The sequence below is a fragment of the Eulemur rufifrons genome, chromosome 30 (assembly GCF_041146395.1).
Source record: "Eulemur rufifrons isolate Redbay chromosome 30, OSU_ERuf_1, whole genome shotgun sequence".
NCBI classification, from domain to species: Eukaryota; Metazoa; Chordata; class Mammalia; order Primates; family Lemuridae; genus Eulemur; species Eulemur rufifrons.
In genome coordinates this window covers 113,729,153-113,747,498 of record NC_091012.1, presented here as the reverse complement: position 1 = coordinate 113,747,498, position 18,346 = coordinate 113,729,153, and the positions used below count along the sequence as shown (strand labels likewise).

The window sequence follows — 18,346 nt, the reverse complement described above, 5'->3', positions numbered from 1 at the left end:
ATTCTCATCACCCTTAAAAGAAACCCCATGCCAGTTAGCAGTCACTCTCCTTCCCATTCATCATCAGCCTCTGGCAAATGCTAATCTATTCTCTGTATCTATGGGTTTCTCAGTTCTGGACATTTTATATGAATGTTATATTTATATGTTGTCTTTTATGTCTGGATTATTTCATTTAACATATTATTTTCAAGGTTCATCCACACTGTAGTATGTATCAATACTTTCATTTTTATAGCCAAATTAAATTCCATTATATGGATACACTACCATTTATCCATTCATCAGTTGAGGCACATTTGGATTGTTTCTACCTTTTGACTATTATGAATAATGCTGCAATAAACATTCATGTATAAGTTTTTGTGTGGACAGATTTTTATTTTTTATTTTTATTTTTTTTTATTTTTATTTTTTTTGAGACAGAGTCTCACTTTGTTGCCCAGGCTAGAGTGAGTGCCGTGGCATCAGCCTAGCTCACAGCAACCTCAAACTCCTGAGCTCAAGGGATCCTCCTGTCTCAGCCTCCCGAGTAGTTGGGACTACAGGCATGCACCACCATGCCCGGCTAATTTTTTTTCTATATATATTTTTAGCTGTCCATATAATTTCTTTCTATTTTTAGTAGAGATGGGGTCTCGCTCTTGCGCAGGCTGGTCTCGAACTCCTGAGCTCAAACGATCCGCCCACCTCGGCCTCCCAGAGTGCTAGGATTACAGGCGTGAGCCACCGCGCCCGGCCTGGACAGATTTTTAATACTCTTGAAATGCTGTATACCTAGTTGTGGAGTTGTTGTTGGGGTCATATGAAAACTCTGTGTTTAACTTTTTGAGAACCCATCATACTGTTTTCCAAAGGGACTATACCATTTCATATTCTCACCAGCAATAAGTGAACATTCTAATTTCTCCATACCCTCAACCACGCTTGTTACTGTTCTTCTTTATTATAGCCATCTCCGTGGGTGCAAAATGGCATATCATTGTAGCTTTCATTTACATCTCCCCAGTGACTAATGATGATTGAATTTCTTTTCATGTGCTTATTGTCCATTTGTATATCTTCTTTGGAGAAATGTTCATTCATATCTATGATAGGAAGAATAATGACTGCCTAAAAATATCCCTATCCTAATATCTTGAATTTATAAATATGTGTTGTTCCATGGCAAAGGAGAATTCAAGTTTCAATTGGAATTAAGGTTGATAATCAACTGATCTTAAAGCAGGGAAATTAGCCTGGATTATCTGGGTGAACCAAAATATCATCACAAGGGTCCTTAAAAGTAGAAATTGGGTGTGGAAGAAATGTCAGTGTCAAAGTGATGTGATGTGAGTAAAACTTTACTGTCCACTGATTGGTGGCTTTGAAGATGACAGGTGAGACATAAGACAAAGAATGAGATGCCTTTAGAAGCTGGAAAAGGCAAGAAAGTGGATTCTCTGCTAGCATTTCCGGAAATAAACACAGTCCTGCCAACATTTTTATTTTTGTCCACTGAGACCTGTATCGGACTTCTGACCTACACAAATGTAAGATAAGAAATTTGAGCCTACACAATTTTTTCATAATTTGTTATCACAAAAATTGGAAACTAATAGAACATCCTTTATCCATTTTTAATTTGGTTGTCTTTTGTTGTTGAATTGCCAAAGTTCTGTATATATTCTGGCTACAAATCCGTTATCAGACATATAAGTTGTGAATATTTGTCCCATTCTGTGGGAGTCTTCTTACTTCCTTGATAGTGTTCTTTGAATTATGAAAGTATTTAATTTTAATTAAGTCCCATTTATCTAGGTTTTTTTTTTGTTTGTTTCTTGTGCTTTTAGTATCATATCCAAGTAGGCATAAACTATTTAAGGTCATTAAGTTTTATTCCTGTTTTTCTGTAAGAATTTTAGCTCAAACTTGTAAATCTATTACCCATTTTGAGTTAATTTTTGTGTATGGTGTGATTTAGAGGTCCAAATTCATTGTTTTACATATAGATGCCAAGTTATCTTAGAATATTGTAATGCTTATCAAAAACCAATTGACTGTGAATATACCGATTTCTGAACTAACAATTCTGTTTATCTATGTTTATTCTATCATGGTACCAAATATATTTATTACTGCAGCTTTGTAGTGTTTTTTTTTAATTGGGAAATGTAAGCCCTCTAAATTTGTTCTTTTTAAAGAATATTTTCGGCTAATTTGAGATCCTTGCAAATCCATATGAATTATAGCATTAGCTTGCCAATTTCTGCAAAAAAAAAAAATGGCAGCTTGGATTTTGAAAGGAATTGTGTTGAATTTGTAAATCTATTTAGGCAATATTTCCATCTTACCAATATTAAATCTTGTGATTCATAAAGATAGGGTGTCTTTCCACTTATTTATGTTTTCTTTAATGCCTTTCAATGATGTTTGTAATTTTCAGTGTAGAAGTTTTATAATTCTTTTTAAAATTCATTTCTATATATTTTATTATTTTTGATATTATATACATAAAATTGAGTTCTTAATTTTATTTTTGGATTATTCATTGCTAATGTATATAAATACAGTTGTTTTTTGCATACTGACCTTGATTCCTGCAAACTTGCTGAACTCATTTATCAGTTCTGGTAGTTTTTTGGTGGATTCTTTGAGGTACAAGACCATGTCATCTGTGGATAGTAGTCATTTTACATCTTTCTTTCCAAAGTGGATTCATTTTACTTATTTATTTTCTTATCTAATTGCCCTAACTACAACTTCCAGTACAATGTCAAATAGAAGTGGCAAAAGAGGATATCATGTCTTGTTCCTAATTTAAGGGGAAAGCATTTAATCTTTCATTAGTAAGTATGATGTTAGCTGTAGGTTTTTCATAGATTGCCTTTATAAACTTCAATAAGTTCCCTTTTATTCCTAGTTTGTCACATGTTTTTATTATGAAAGTGTGTTGTATTTTGTCAACTACTTTTTCTGTGTCTATTAAGATAATAATGTGGTTTTGTCTTTTATTCTATTCAGATGGTATATTACATTAATTGATATTCAGATGTTAAACCTGGGATAAATCATACTTGAACATAGTGTATAATCCTTTCTATATGTTGCTGGATTCAGTTTGATAGTATTTTGTTGAGGATTTATGCATATGTATTCATAAGGGACATAGGACTGCAGTTTTATTTTCTTGAAATGTTTTTGATTTTGAGATCAAAGTAAAACTGGTGCCATAGAATGAATTGAGAAGTGCTCTTTCTCCTCTTTAATTTTTGGAATTGCTTGTGAAGTTTTGGTGCACTAATTCTTCCTTAAGTGGTTGGTAGAACTCCCCACCAAAGCCATTTGGTTCTGGGCTTTCATTATTAGAAATTTTTTTAGTACTAATTCAATCTCTTGTTGAAGGGTTATTTGGATTTTCTATTTCTTCTTGGGTCAGTTTCAGTAGTTTGTGTCACTCTAAAAATTTGCCCATATCATTTAGGTTATCCAATTTGTTTACATACAATTGTTGATCATATTCCCTTATACTCCTTTGTACTGATGTAAAGTTGGTAGTGGAGCATTTTTGGTCTACTTGCTTTATAATGTTTTCCCAAGTCTCTATTTCCTTGTTAATCATATACCTAGTTTTCCTAATCATTATTTATAGTGGAATATCAGAGTCTCCAACTGTTATAGTTGAATTGTCTATTTTTCCCTCCACTTCTGTCAATTTTTTCATGTATTTTGGGGCTTTGTCATTAGGTACTTATATGTTTATAATTATGCATTCCTGATGTCTTGATTATTGTATCTTTATAAAATGTACTTTGTTTATTGTAACAGTTTTTGTATTAATGTCCATTTGTCTTATATTAGTGTAAGCAACCCAGCTTTCTTTTGAGTATTGTTTACATAACATCTCTTTTTGTCATCCTTTTACTTTCAACCTATTTGTGTCTTTGTCTATGATGTATGCCTCTTGTGGACAATATATAGGTTGTGTAGTTTGCTCACTCTGGCAACCAACTTCATTTTCTTTAAAGAAAATGTGATATATATATATATATTAATAAACACACATACACACACACTATTCAGCCTTAAAAGAAGGGGAAATTCTGTCGTTTGCAACAACATGGATGAACTTGGAGGATGTTATGCTAAGTGAAATAAGTCATGTACAGAAGGAGAAAAACTGTGTGACGTCACTTATATGTAGAATCTAACAAAGTTGAACTCATACAAGCAGAGAGTAGAATTGTGGTTGCACGGGTATGGGGTGGTGAATGGGAAATGTTAGACAAAGAGTACAAAGTTTCATTTAGGATGAATAAGTTCTGGAAATCTAGTAGTATACAGCATGCTGACTATAATTAATCATAAAGTATAATTGACAATTGCTAAGAAGGCAGATCTTAAATGATCGCACCACACAAAAACAAGATATGTTGATTAGCTTGATTTAATAATTTCAAAATTATGCATATATCAAAATATCATATACACTATAAATATGTACAATTTTTTTTTTTTTTGAGACAGAGTCTCACTTTGTTGCCCAGGCTAGAGTGAGTGCCGTGGCGTCAGCCTAGCTCACAGCAACCTCAAACTCCTGGGCTCAAGCAATCCTCCTGCCTCAGCCTCCCAAGTAGCTGGGACTACAGGCATGCGCCACTATGCCCGGCTAATTTTTCTATATATATTTTTTTAGTTGTCCATATAATTTCTTTCTATTTTTAGTAGAGATGGGGTCTCGCTCTTGCTCAGGCTGGTCTCGAACTCCTGACCTTGAGCGATCCACCTGCCTCGGCCTCTCAGAGTGCTAGGATTACAGGCGTGAGCCACCGCGCCCGGCCAATATGTACAATTTTTATTTGTTAATTATACTATAATAAAGCTGGGGGAAAGAAATGTAAAAAAACTTTATTTATATTTAATGTAACTACCAGTGATGTAAGAATTACATCTGCTTATTTTTCAATTTTTTCTATAACTCTTATATCCTCCTTGTTCTCTATTATTCCATTGCTGCTTTATTTTGTGTTAGGTAGATATTTTGTAATATAACATTTAGTTCCTTCATTATTTCTTTTACTAAATTTTTTAAATATTTACTTTTCTAGTGGTTGCCCTGGTTTTTACATTTAACATCTTTGCTTAAGAGGGTCTAGTTCAGATTAATATCAACTTAATTTTTATAGTATACAAATCTCTGCTTCAATATAACTCTGTTCCTTGTTCCTTCTTTGTGTTATTATTGTCATACAAATTATATATGCTTATTCTTTAAAAGCTCACCAACAGTTTTTAATAATTATTTATTTACACATTGTTTTTTAAATCAGATAGGAGAAGAAAGCATTGCCAACAAAAATACATTTATACTGTCTTTTATATTTATCTATGTAAGTAGTTACCTTTACCTGTGCTCTTAATTTATTTGTCTGAATTTGAGTTACTATCAACTGTCCTTTTATTTCATTTTGAAGAATTCCCTTTAGTATTATTTGAATGCAAGTCTACTAGTGACACAGTCTCTCCATTTATATTTATCTGGAAATGTCTTAATTTATACTTCAGTTTTGCTAGCTATAGAATTTGGAGTTGACAGTTTTTTTCCTTCAGTATTTGAATGTCTTCCTACTGCCTCATTGCCTCCAATGTTCCTAATAAGAAGTTAGCTGTTCATCTTTTCAGGATGCCTTGTATGTGATAAGTAACTTTTTTCTTGCTGTCTTCAAGAGTCTCTCTTCATCATTGGTTTTTGATAGTTTGACTTTTACATGTCTAGGTCTAGATCCCTTTGATTTATCCTGCTTGGGTTTTGTTGAGCTTCTTTGATATGCACATTAATTTTTTTCATCAAATGTTTGAACTTTGATCCATTATTTATTTAAATATTCTTCCTGCCCTGCTCTTCCTCTTGTCTTCTTTTAAGACTCCCATCATATATATGTTACCGTGCTTGATGGTTTCTTAAAAATCTCTGAGACTCTGTTCTTTATCCTTATTTCTCTTCTTTAGTCTGAATAATTTCAAATATCTTGCCTTAAAACTTCATTGATTATTTCTTTTGCTAGTTCAAATCTGTTGTTTAGTCCCTAGTGAATTTTTAATTTGTTAATGCACTCTTCAGCTCCAGAACATTTGGTTTTTAAATATAACTTATATACTTTATTGATATTGTCTATTTTGTGAGGCATTGTTCATATACTTCCTTTAGTTCTTTTTTTTTTTTTTTTTTTTTTTTTGAGACAGAGTCTCACTCTGTTGCCCAGGCTAGAGTGAGTGCCGTGGCGTCAGCCTAGCTCACAGCAACCTCAAACTCCTGAGCTCAAGCGATCCTCCTGTCTCAGCCTCCCGAGTAGCTGGGACTACAGGCATGCGCCACCATGCCCGGCTAATTTTTTCTATATATATTTTTAGCCGTCCATATAATTTCTTTCTATTTTTAGTAGAGATGGGGTCTCGCTCTTGCTCAGGCTGGTCTCGAACTCCTGAGCTCAAACGATCCGCCCACCTCGGCCTCCCAGAGTGCTAGGATTACAGGCGTGAGCCACCGCGCCCGGCCTCCTTTAGTTCTTTAGACCTATTTTCCATTAGTTGTTTGAACATATTTACAATAGTTGACTTATCATCTTTGTCTAATAAGTTGAACATTTGGGTTTCATCAGGGGAATTTTCTATTGACTGCATTTTTCCTATGTATTAGCCATGCTTTCCTGATTATTTGGGTGTCTTATAATTGCTTTTGTTGAAAACTAGGCATTTTAAATTATATAATTTGGCAACTATGGAAATAAGCTCACTCTACTATTTATTATTGTTTATTTTTATTTTGTTTATTTATTGACTTTTTAGAGTAATTCTGCAAAGATTGTTTTCTTTATTGTGCATAGCCAATAAAGTCTGTACTCAATTTAGTGTTCAGCTAATGATAGGACAGAGGTTCTCTTAAGAACCTCTATGTAAGTATTTGGGCATGTCTTTAATGTTCTGTCAGGTAGTTTGTAACCCTTTCCAGCCTTCAGTTGCTCTTTGTAAAGAGCCTCACAGTCAGCCAGAGGTCAGATATTAGAGGTTTCTTAAGTCTTTCCTGGGTGTATACACTGTTCTGGAGATGCGTGTGGTAATCTAGGTTCCCAGGAAGATGTCAAAGCTTTTTATATACCATATGAATATTTCATTCTCAAGTTGTTTATTTTTCTTATTTTATTTATTTATGATTAGCCTCTTTTTAGCCTTAAATGATAATGCCACCTCAGCTTACTGTGATGTTTAACAATTGTTGCTGAAATATTATGTGTGTGTATATATATATATATATATGCTGATACATATATGTGTGTGTGTGTATGTGTATGTGTGTCTGTGTGTGTGAATATATATATATTTTTTTACAAAACCCTAAGAAAAAGGTTGTTCACACATGTGAGCTCTGAATCATGTCATATAAAGAGATGTCCTCATAACAGGCTTTTTACCTAGCTGCCAGGCAGAACAAATAGGTACAATTTCCTGGGGCTGAGGGTTTTGGAGAATTTCAAACCCATGTTTTTCTCCCTCCATTGGCTTCTAGGCTAATGATTTTCACAGCTAGCACAGTGGCAAGACTGTTGTTTTTCAGGGAGACCACAAAGCTGGATTTAGGAGAATGGGATTATAGCAAGTAAAAATGCCAAAAAGCCTTCTGTTCTTTCAGAGATTCAGACATTTTTCCTTAAATAAACACTCCCTGGATTTTTTTTATAGAAGCAGATTTAGTTTGGATGTTTAGCCATAATTCATTTTTCCTAAGCAAAAAAGGAAGGCAATATTGATCCAGATTAAAATTCGGGCCCTCCTGATTTTATTACTTATATCACTGAGACAGATATATCACTGTTCTTTTCTTCAATAGTTACGTCTAATTTGTTACAAAAATATTATTCCCCTAAATTACTTACCTAAGAACAATAAAGTTAGGGCATTAAAACTTTATCAAATCTTTTTTTGAATGATATTTTAAACCTGTATTATCAAAGAGTTTTAAAAAGTCAGTTTAGTTGACTTTGCACTCAACTTGTTATATCAAAAGCAGAATTGCCATTCTTAGGTAAATAGAAGAGATTTCTATAATCAGCGATTGGTATTTAAGGTTCAGAATAATCTTCAACAGTATAATTCTTGTTGGTTGATTAAGCTTCTGCTTACATGCTTAGATTTCAGGCTAATGCTCATATCTGAGCCATGAGCCTAACCTTCTTCCTTCAGAGTTTTTTACAGTTTAGCATGGAATATCATTTAAAAAATTTCCTTTTCTTTCAACCAAGACAGTTCTTATTACTCTTGTAGTAAAATCTATATAATTCTATCCATCTAGTCTTTAGATGAGCAAATTAGCAGTTTAATTCTAGAAATCTGAGTCAATATAAAGTTCCCAGATGGCATGAGACATGTGATCTTTATCAAATTCTTCATTTAATGGATTTTCTTTTTGCTGCCATCAGGCACTGTGATTGTGGAGCCTTTGACTGATTGGTAATCAATGACCCAGTAACTTGGTCCATTGGAGAGGTGCTCAATTTGCAGAAAACATGAATGCTCTTTTCCCAAGAGACCCATTAATATTTTCTGTTTCTGGAATTAAAGGAAAGTATAGAAACTCTATGTTGTTCATTATAAGGGCAGCCATCCAAACTGAGATCCCAGGTTGCGAAGATCTGTACAGTAGTAGAGTAGTGAGTTCTGCCCTCCTCTGCTTGTAGGCCTGGGAAAGAACTTCTTTCTTGAAAAAAAAAACCCACTTTTAGAAACCTTAATGAATTAAAAATCACATTTCATATTTTCAGTATATATGGGAAAAATTCACCAAAGAGGTTTTCAACTTTTATATTCTCTATTTGATAATGTTATGCATGTTTTATTTGTATTAACATTTTTTTATTTCAGCATATTATGGGAGTAAAAATATTTAGGTTACATATATTGTCTTTGGCCCCCCCAAGTCAGAGCTTCAAGCATGTCCATCCCCCAGACAGTGTGCACCGTATCCATTAGGTGTGAATATACCCATTTCCTCCTCCCCTCTCCCACCTGCCTGACACCCGATGAATGTTACTACTATATGTGCACATGCACTTAACAAAATAGGCATAGATGGGACTTATGTAAACATGATAAAAGCCATATATGACAAACCCACAGCCAACATCATAGTGAATGGGGAAAAATTGAAAGCATTCCCACTTAGAACTGGAACGAGACGAGGCTGCCCTGTATCACCACTTCTGTTCGCTTAGTGCTGGAAGTCCTAGCCAGAGCAATCAGACAAAAGAAGGAAATCCAGGGCATCCATATGGGGGCAGAAGAGGTCAAACTATTGCTCTTTGTTGACAATATGATTTTATACCTAGAAAACCCCAAAGATTCTGCCATGAGACTACTGGAATTGATAAACAAATTCAGCAAAGTCTCAGATTACAAAATCAATGTACAGAAATCAGTAGCATTCCTATACACCAACAGCAGTCAAACTGAGAACCAAATCAAAGACTCAGTACCCTTCACAATAGCAAAGAAAGTAAAATACCTCCTTGGATTTTTGTTAGCCTTTAGGCAATTTCCAGATATCTGAGAAAGTTCATTTTGACAATTTTTAGCCAGTGTTCTCTTTCCTTTTGTGGAGAAGTAGATTTTTTGGAGGTCCTTAATCTGCCATTCTGAAAGTGCTTTGGTACTATTTTCTTAATTTTTCTTAAATAATTTCCCATAATAAGTATTATAGATGTTTGTCAATGCTGTATGTTTCTAATGTACTTCCATATCACCATTATGAACTAGCTTTCCTTGAAATTTTATGAACTGTTTTTTTTTTTGGAATTTTCTTTCATTTTTTCCTAACAATATAATATTGCCTACTTTTCCTATTCTTATTTTAGAGTTTAATATTTTCATTTATTCCACGTCAAATTGGAGTATTTAAAGTGAAGCAGTTGTTAGAGATTATTGGTTTAGTGGCAGATGAAAATTTGCTGTCTTCATCGATGAAGCCTTTTCATCACATATATTTAGATTTCAGCAGCATCTGCAAAACAGCCAACAAAAGAGTTGTGATGAAAATTAATCCTGGTATGCTACTGTGTGATGTTCACCTCATTTTGATATTTTTGTTAATGTAGAATTATCTTAGTGTACTAATTGATTAGTTATATATATCAAATGTGGTCTTATCCAGTGGTTTTCATCTTTTAACATGCATCAAAATCACCTGAAAGGCCTGTTAAAATACATATTACTGGTCTATATCCCAGCAATAATAATTAAGCAGGCCTGCCTTTCTGAGGATCACACTTTGAATAGCACTCATTTAATGATCTATACAGTTTATCGAATATTTTAATGCTCTTTATATTTTATTCTTTTTACTTTTTTGAGCCTATAATATAAACTGGTTTTGACCACTCCATGGATTTTCTTGTTGCTACTGTTTCATCTAATCCTCTATTATCTTTTATACATTAAACCATATGAAACTGCCGATATTCAACTGTCTTTAACTTATAAAAATTAAAATTAATTTCATATGGGTAACCTAAATTCTTCAACTTATAATGTTTTATTTTTTATGCATGTATTTTTATTATTTATGCATGCATTATTTTGCTAAATTGTTTTGTGTAGGTCTCTTTATTAATGAATTATTTGTATTTTCTGAATATGTTTGTTTAGGGGTTTAACATTTAAGTCAGAACCAATTACTTAGTGCATTAATTAGTTCATGCATATTGCTCGGAAAGCTAAAATTGAAAATACCATATATAAACTTAATATTCAATTCTGTAAAGGTATATCCCCTTTGGTCACTAATCCCACGGGACAGTTTGTGGCCAAAGACTTGACAAAATACAAGGACTCTGCACCTGTAGCAATGCTTCAATCAGCGAAGACATACATTCATGATCATCGCTCAAATAAAGAGTCAGTGAAGGATGCGCTGATAGCCTTTCCCAATGACCGAGCTGCAAGTATCAGGTCTGGAGACCCTGATAAACATTTCAGGTAACATTCAATATTAAAAACTTGAAGTTTTGAAAAACATAATGACCAACATATTATGCAGTGGTCTGTTGAGATTCTGCAATATAAAATTAATGATGATACAAATAATAATAAAAGTTTCTTTTCTCATTTTTTTTTTACATGGAATGAGATGGTTGTTGAATGCCACTCACTGTATTTGTTTTATCTATCCTCTCATTACCTCTACTGTGTCATTGCCAGGAAGTGAATGGTATACAAAATGCTTCTTAAAATATGCTGCTGACAAGTATAGAAGAATGATAGAAATAATTGCCTTTGGAAATGTAACAAGTCCTCAGAGTAGTCATGTTTATTAAGTATGGTTGGGAACTTGAATTTATCTAAGTAAAAAAAATATAAAATTGTGGAAAAGCAATCATAGTGTCATGATCATTATCATCATCATCATCATCATCATCTTTCATTCCCTCAAAGGCACATTTCCAATAATCTTTCACAAACTGAACTAAAACCTCTACAATGAAGACTGTAAGGGGTGGTAAACCGCACAAGGGGTTGTCTAAACCTCAGAGAAATTCCTGCCTTACCAATGGTTCGTGAGAAGTGAACCAGGCATCCTGACACCTTTTCTAGGCCCTGAGCCCAAGAATGATTTTTATACATTTCAGACTGAAATACATATCTTTTCTACCTACTTGTATGGTACTTGGTAGACTATCTAAACTTGGTAATGTCCCTGTGCTTTCTGCACTTGTCTCTTTAGCTTTGATGAGTCATTAAGCTCACTTACTTTTGCAGTCATTTTCTTGCAATGCCATTTGTTTATTAGCACATAATTGTTTTATTCTTTACAGTAGGAAAATTCTAGGTTTTTCTGTAGTCAAGCTTACTCTATTTTACAAATTCTATCAACATCAGCCTTCCTTTATTTTAAAATTTGACAAGTACCATAAAACACAGAAACATAAAAATCACTCAGACTCCATTTAAAATAGTTATATATTATAAAAAAAGAAAGTCTATCTTTCCCTGTGGCTCATTGTATCCCCTCCCTTCCTGCCTAGGTGGCTTCTGGAAACAATTATTTATGTATATTTTTCAATTCTTTCTTAAGCTCATATAAATATTTCTATATTGAGGTGTTAATTTAATATTAACATTTTGTTTCTGTCTATGCCTATATTAATTAGATGGTCTAAAAATGCCAGAATTTCTTTGAATAAGGCAAAGCATTTCTTATTCATCCCATGACCATAATTATTTTTCTCAGTGAACTCTTTTCCCCATTAATAGTAAGACAAAATTTAGTCTTATTATTTTCTGGTTAGCAACTAGTAACTTTAAGTAATGAAATAAATTTTATAGTATACTTCTTGGTAATCGTAATTGCTATTTTATTTTTAATGCATTTTACCTTTTCAATTTTTGAGAAGAAAATAAGGTAAGAAATTTTGTCTAGCTTTGCTTACTGCAGTATGCCCTGTGCTTAGAACAGTGTCAGGAATATAGTAGACACTCAGTAAATATTTTTGAGTGAATAAATGAGGAAAAATGCTTTATTCCACAGTAATTTTTGTCCCCTATACTTCGCATATTTTTTTAAAAAAATCACTTATCCAAGCTGCAGAGATATTTCTAGATGTTTATTCTTTAAGGAGTGGATAAAGATATGTGGATTTAGATATGTTAATAGCTCTCTTCCACTTTAGGCATTTAATCCACTACTCCTTTCCATGTCTCTCTCCTTCTCCTTGTTAGAGACCTCAGTACTTTCGATATAGGAATTATTTCTAGGTTCTAAACCTGGTGATATATCTCTGAGCCTGAAGGGAAATTTAAATATCAACAACTATTTGAATAACAAAGTATTTTTCTTTCTTATTGTCTCTCTCTCTTAAAGACTTTAACTCAGTTAAAGCTGTCTTACTGTACACATTGAAGAATTATTGAAGATGAAGAGAAAAATTAGATTAATTTTTATTTGTGTGACTAAAAGGTTCATACTTATGTGTTGATTATTGAGGGTGAGAATCTCAGTGATTAATAAAATTTGCTGAGTATTGAGGTAGATCAAGTCCAGAAGTGTGAATAATTGCACTTTTTGTTTTGTATTGAATATATATGGTGAGTAAAAAAGAAGAGCATGAACCCAATTGAGTGACTATGAGATATGAAGTAATTTGCGGTCCTTTTCTGGATTGTTTGCTCTGTGTAGATTTATTATTGATGATTATTTCATAAGCTCTGAGGTTTTAAGGAAGTAGCATGTTTAATAAAATGATTCATTATTCTATATAATTTTTTCTAATTTTGATCATAATGATCTAAAAATAATTAACTTTCAGGAAACACTAGTCATATTCAGATCTAATTTCTTAAGTTCCATTTGTAATCTAGAACTGTTCAAGTTGCCTCCCTAATTTCCCAAGGACGGCCTTAAGACGGGTGCCATTACATCCCAATGACCTGAAGAAGAGGGAGTATTTTTCTTATTAAGAAGAAAATTAGGTCTTACTCTACTTCTACATGTAGTAATGTCTTAATATCGGGTATGAGACAAAGGACTAGAATCAGTCCTGTCTCCATTCTATGCACAACATCTGAAATAGAAATTGGCTAGGAGGTCCTCAATAAATAATGATTGAATAAATGCATGTATGTAAATATGAACATGAATTGATTATATTGTAGGACGATTTTCACAAAGATTCCAAGATATAACTATGTGGATCCTGATTTTGCACATACTGAATTTGAAAAAATGGAAAAGAAAATACACAACTACTACTATGCAATATATATTAAATATTTAAGAAGTTTACGCCTGCAGAAAAAAACAGAGAGGTAAAGTTCAATTCCTCAAAGAATATACAACAGATCATGGTGCCTACAGAGACAGAATTTTTTCTTTACTCCTTAGTTTCTTTTTAGTGATTTAAATGACATTTTAACATATGATAAAAAGCAAAACATTGAACTACTTTAACTACATTTATGTCTTTTGTTACTTTTTGATTTGGAGATGTCTTAGATGGGTTTACCCAGAAGCAGATCCTGAGATAGGGATCCAGTGCCTGTGATTTATGGAGAGTGTGCTCTCAGAATGAGGAAAGCAGAGTAGGGCAGGGAAGAGAGCCGAGGAAGGATGTGTTTCAAATAAAGTTTACACTGAACCTAATGCCCAGGGTCTCTTCAGCCCAAATTATACTGCCCCAAAGGGGTTTGTCTTTTGTGCTCCATATCAGTCATTGACTGTGAGCTGTCCCTGAGTGTGGCAGGGATGGGCGTAACTTCCTTGGTGAGGTGCTTGAGAAAGGGGAACCCTCAGCAGAGGACAATTTTCTGCACAGTAGTGCACTGTTCTGGTTAAGTGAATATAAGTGAGGTGGCAGCAGCATGTGCATGGGGAATGTTTGTATTTACAGATATATTTTCTAAATGACTTGGACTCAATTACTTATTATTATTCTTATTTTGATAGGGAAGGTGTGTTTTCACATAATGATATAGATTTAGGCTTACAGCCAGCATCAGGTTTAAAGTCACCCTCAGTCTCAGAAGCAGAAGCGGAAGAGGAGCTCTCTTCAGCAGAGTGTCTGATCAATCCTAATCAATTGCTAAGTACCAGGAACATAGCATCTAGAGAGAAAGCATCCCTAAGAAGAAAGGTATGTGCAATATTTTACATTTGGTTATACCAAGAGAATTCTTAAAATAGCTTTTGCTAATATTGAATGATTAATTTTGGAAAAATGGAATTTTTTTTTACAGATTCACGAAACACTTAAATCAGAGCCATCCACACCCCAAGAAATAAATGATTGCACCATAATTTTGACACCAAAGCACATTCATCAAGTCATTGTTGGTAAGAATATAAAAAAATCTACTGCAGTTTGTTTTTTAAAAAAGATTTCTTAAAGTATAATTTATAGTCCATGAAATTCATCAGTTTAAAATATGCAAGGATCACCTTTGGAAATGTAACAAGTCCTGAGTAGTCATGTTTATTAAGTATGGTTGAGAGAATGAATTTTAGTAAATTTAGAGTTATGCAGCAACCATCACAATTCAATTTTATAATGCTGCCATCACCCTCATGCCTGTATGCAGTTATTCCTTGTTGCTACCTGCTGCCCCAGGCAACCATTAATCAACTTTCTATCTAGATTTGCCTATTGTGAATATTTCATATAAATGAATGATACAATATATGGTCTCTCATATATTGTTTCTTTCACTTAGCATAATGTTTTTGAGTTTCATCCATGTAGTAGTATATATCAATATTTTGTTTCTTTTCATATCTAAATAGCATGTCATTTTATGAAGATACCACATTTTGTTTATCAATTCATCAGTTGATGGACATCGAGTTGTTTCCAGTTTGAGGCTATTATGAAAAATGCTGTTATGAACATTCACATAAAATTCTCTGAGTAAACATACATTTTCATTTCTTTTGGTTAGATTTCTAGGAATGAAATTGCTAGGTTATATGGTAAGTTTATACCAAGCTTTTTAAGAAATTTCCAAAATGTTTTTCAAGATAACTGCACCAAATTATAATCCCACCAGCAATGTATGAGTGTTACAATTTCTCCAACATTCTCACCAGCACTGTTATTTTCTGTCTTTTTGAATATAGCCATTCCAGAGGGTGTGAAATGTTAACTCACTGTGGATTTGATTTGCATTTCCCTAAATGATTAAAATGTTGAATATATTTTCGTGTATTTACTTAGACAAATGTCTATTTAAATCATATATCTTGGCCGGGCACGGTGGCTCACGCCTGTAATCCTAGCACTCTGGGAGGCCGAGGTGGGCGGATCGTTTGAGCTCGGGAGTTCGAGACCAGCCTGAGCAAGAGCGAGACCCCATCTCTACTAAAAATAGAAAGAAATTATATATGGACAGCTAAAAATATATATAGAAAAAATTAGCCGGGCATGGTGGTGCATGCCTGTAGTCCCAGCTACTCGGGAGGCTGAGACAGGAGGATCCCTTGAGCTCAGGAGTTTGAGGTTGCTGTGAGCTAGGCTGACGCCACGGCACTCACTCTAGCCTGGGCAATAGAGAGAGACTCTGTCTCAAAAAAAAAAAAAAATAAATCATATATCTTCTTTGGAGAAATGTCTTTCAAATTTTTTGCCCAATTTTTAATTTGAATATTTGCTTTCCTATACAGTTGCAAGAATTGTTTATATATTTTGGATACAAGTTCTTTTTAAAAATATATGATTTTCAAACATTTCATCTAAGTCCATGGCTTGATTTTGTTCTCATTTTCTTAATGATATTATTTAAAGCACAAAAGTATTAAATTTACATGAAATTGAATTTATCAACTTTCTTTTTTATAGATCATGATTTTGGTATCATGCCCAATAAATATTTGCCTAACCCAGGGTCACAAATAATTTCTCCTATTTTTTTGTCTAAAAATTTTTATAATTTTAGATCTTATATTTAAGAATACAGTCCATTTTGAATTAATTTTTTATTTATGGTGTGAAATAAAGATCTAATTATATATATTTTTGTATGTGGATATCCAGTTGTCCCAGCATCATTTGTTAAAATACTATCTTTCATCATTGAATCGCCTTGGTACTTTTTTTATTATGAAATGAATTGATCATATATGTCAGAGTTTATTTCTAAATTCCAAGTTCTGTTCCATTGATCTATATGTCTGTCTTTATTATAGTTCTACACTGTCTTGGTTGATATTATATAATTTTATAGTGAGTTTTAAAATCTATAAGTGTAAATTCTTCAGATTTACTTTTATTTTTCAAGATTGTTTTAGCTATTCTGGGCATAAATAGGATCTTATGATCTGCTTTATCTCTCTTGTTCTTAGATCTGGATCTTAAATTCCTGGCTTCTCTCTCTATAACTTGCCCCAGTCGGTATTGAGACCTGAGGTCATAATATTGTCCTTCTCTAAATGTTTGCTGTTGAAATCATTATTATTTTCACAACACCTCTGTGTATGGAATTTTCTACCTTTGTTCCAATTAAAGTCAGCTTCCTCTGGTAACACTTCTGTACCACAGAGCTAAGTGTGGGCAATGGGAGCAACTCTAAACTAAAACTCCACAGTCTCCCACTGCTCATAATGATATTTTGTAGATATTCTCAAATAAATGCTTCTCAATTTGCTGTGTGCTTTTGGTCAATTTACAGTCTTTAAATGGTTGTTTATGAAAACTTTGTCAAGTTTTATTGTTGATTTTGAAGAAGATTTACCATGCTTCTCAATCAGCTGCTCTAGAATCCTCACTTCCAGCAACCTTTTAAAATAAGAGTTTTGTAGTCATGTGAGTAAAAAATATAGAATCCATAGACTAAGGAAAAATATTTATAAATTATATATTTGATAAAAGAAATGTATTATAAAACTTTTAAAATTCAAATTTAAGAAAGCAGTAACTAAATTTTGAAAATGGGCAAAAGATTTAAAGAAACATTTCATTAAAGAATGCATACAAATGGCAAACAAGCACATGGAAAAATGCACAAGTGCCTTAGTTGTTAGGGAAACACAGCATAAAACCATAATGGTATAGTTCTGTAAATTTATTAGATGGCTAAGGTTAAAACACACAAACAAACAAAAAAAGTACCTGACCATTTAAATTGTTGCTAAAGATGTGAAGAAGCTGGAATTCTTATACACTGCTAGTGGGAATGTGAAATTATACACATTAACACATTTACACATCCCACTTTTTAAAAGTTTGGTAGTTTCTATACATTAAACATATGCCTACCATACGATCCATCCATTCCACTCCTAGATATTTATCCAAGAGAAATGAAAGCATATATATATATTCAAGCAAATACTTGTGAACAAATGTTTATAACAGTTCTAATTGTAATAGTCAATAACTGGAAACAATTCAAATGTCAATCAATGAGTGAATAGACAAACATAATTGTGATATACAAATACAATGGAATACTACTTAATATGTAAAAGAATGCACTACTGACACATACAACAACTTGCATGAATTGCTGGGGAATTTACTGAGTGAAAGAAACCAGAGAAAAATGATACATGCTATATGGTTCCATTCATATAAAACACCAGAAAATGCAAGCTATTCTACAGTGACATAAAGCAGGTGAGTAGTTGTCTGGGAAATGATCATATGGAGAATGGTAGGAGGGGAGGAAGATAAAGGGGCACAAGAAAACTTTTTAGAGGACGAATGTTCACTCATTATTGTGGTGATTCTCACAGGTATGTACAATATATACACATACACGCATGCTGACATTAATGAAATTATTTTATGTTCAGTTTATTCTGTATCAGTTATAGCTAAATTAAACTTTTTAA

General features: G+C 33.1%; 1 protein-coding gene across 1 annotated transcript in view; it reads left to right on the top strand.

The window, feature by feature from the left end:
* CFAP47 (cilia and flagella associated protein 47) overlaps positions 1–18,346 on the top strand; it is a 541,061-nt gene that overhangs the window by 23,389 nt on the left and 499,326 nt on the right. The window contains exons 9-13 of the mRNA XM_069464301.1: positions 9,885–10,074; positions 10,791–11,004; positions 13,678–13,830; positions 14,468–14,654; positions 14,758–14,854. Of these exons, the coding sequence (XP_069320402.1) occupies positions 9,885–10,074; positions 10,791–11,004; positions 13,678–13,830; positions 14,468–14,654; positions 14,758–14,854 (841 nt within the window). The remainder of the gene's footprint in view (positions 1–9,884; positions 10,075–10,790; positions 11,005–13,677; positions 13,831–14,467; positions 14,655–14,757; positions 14,855–18,346) is intronic.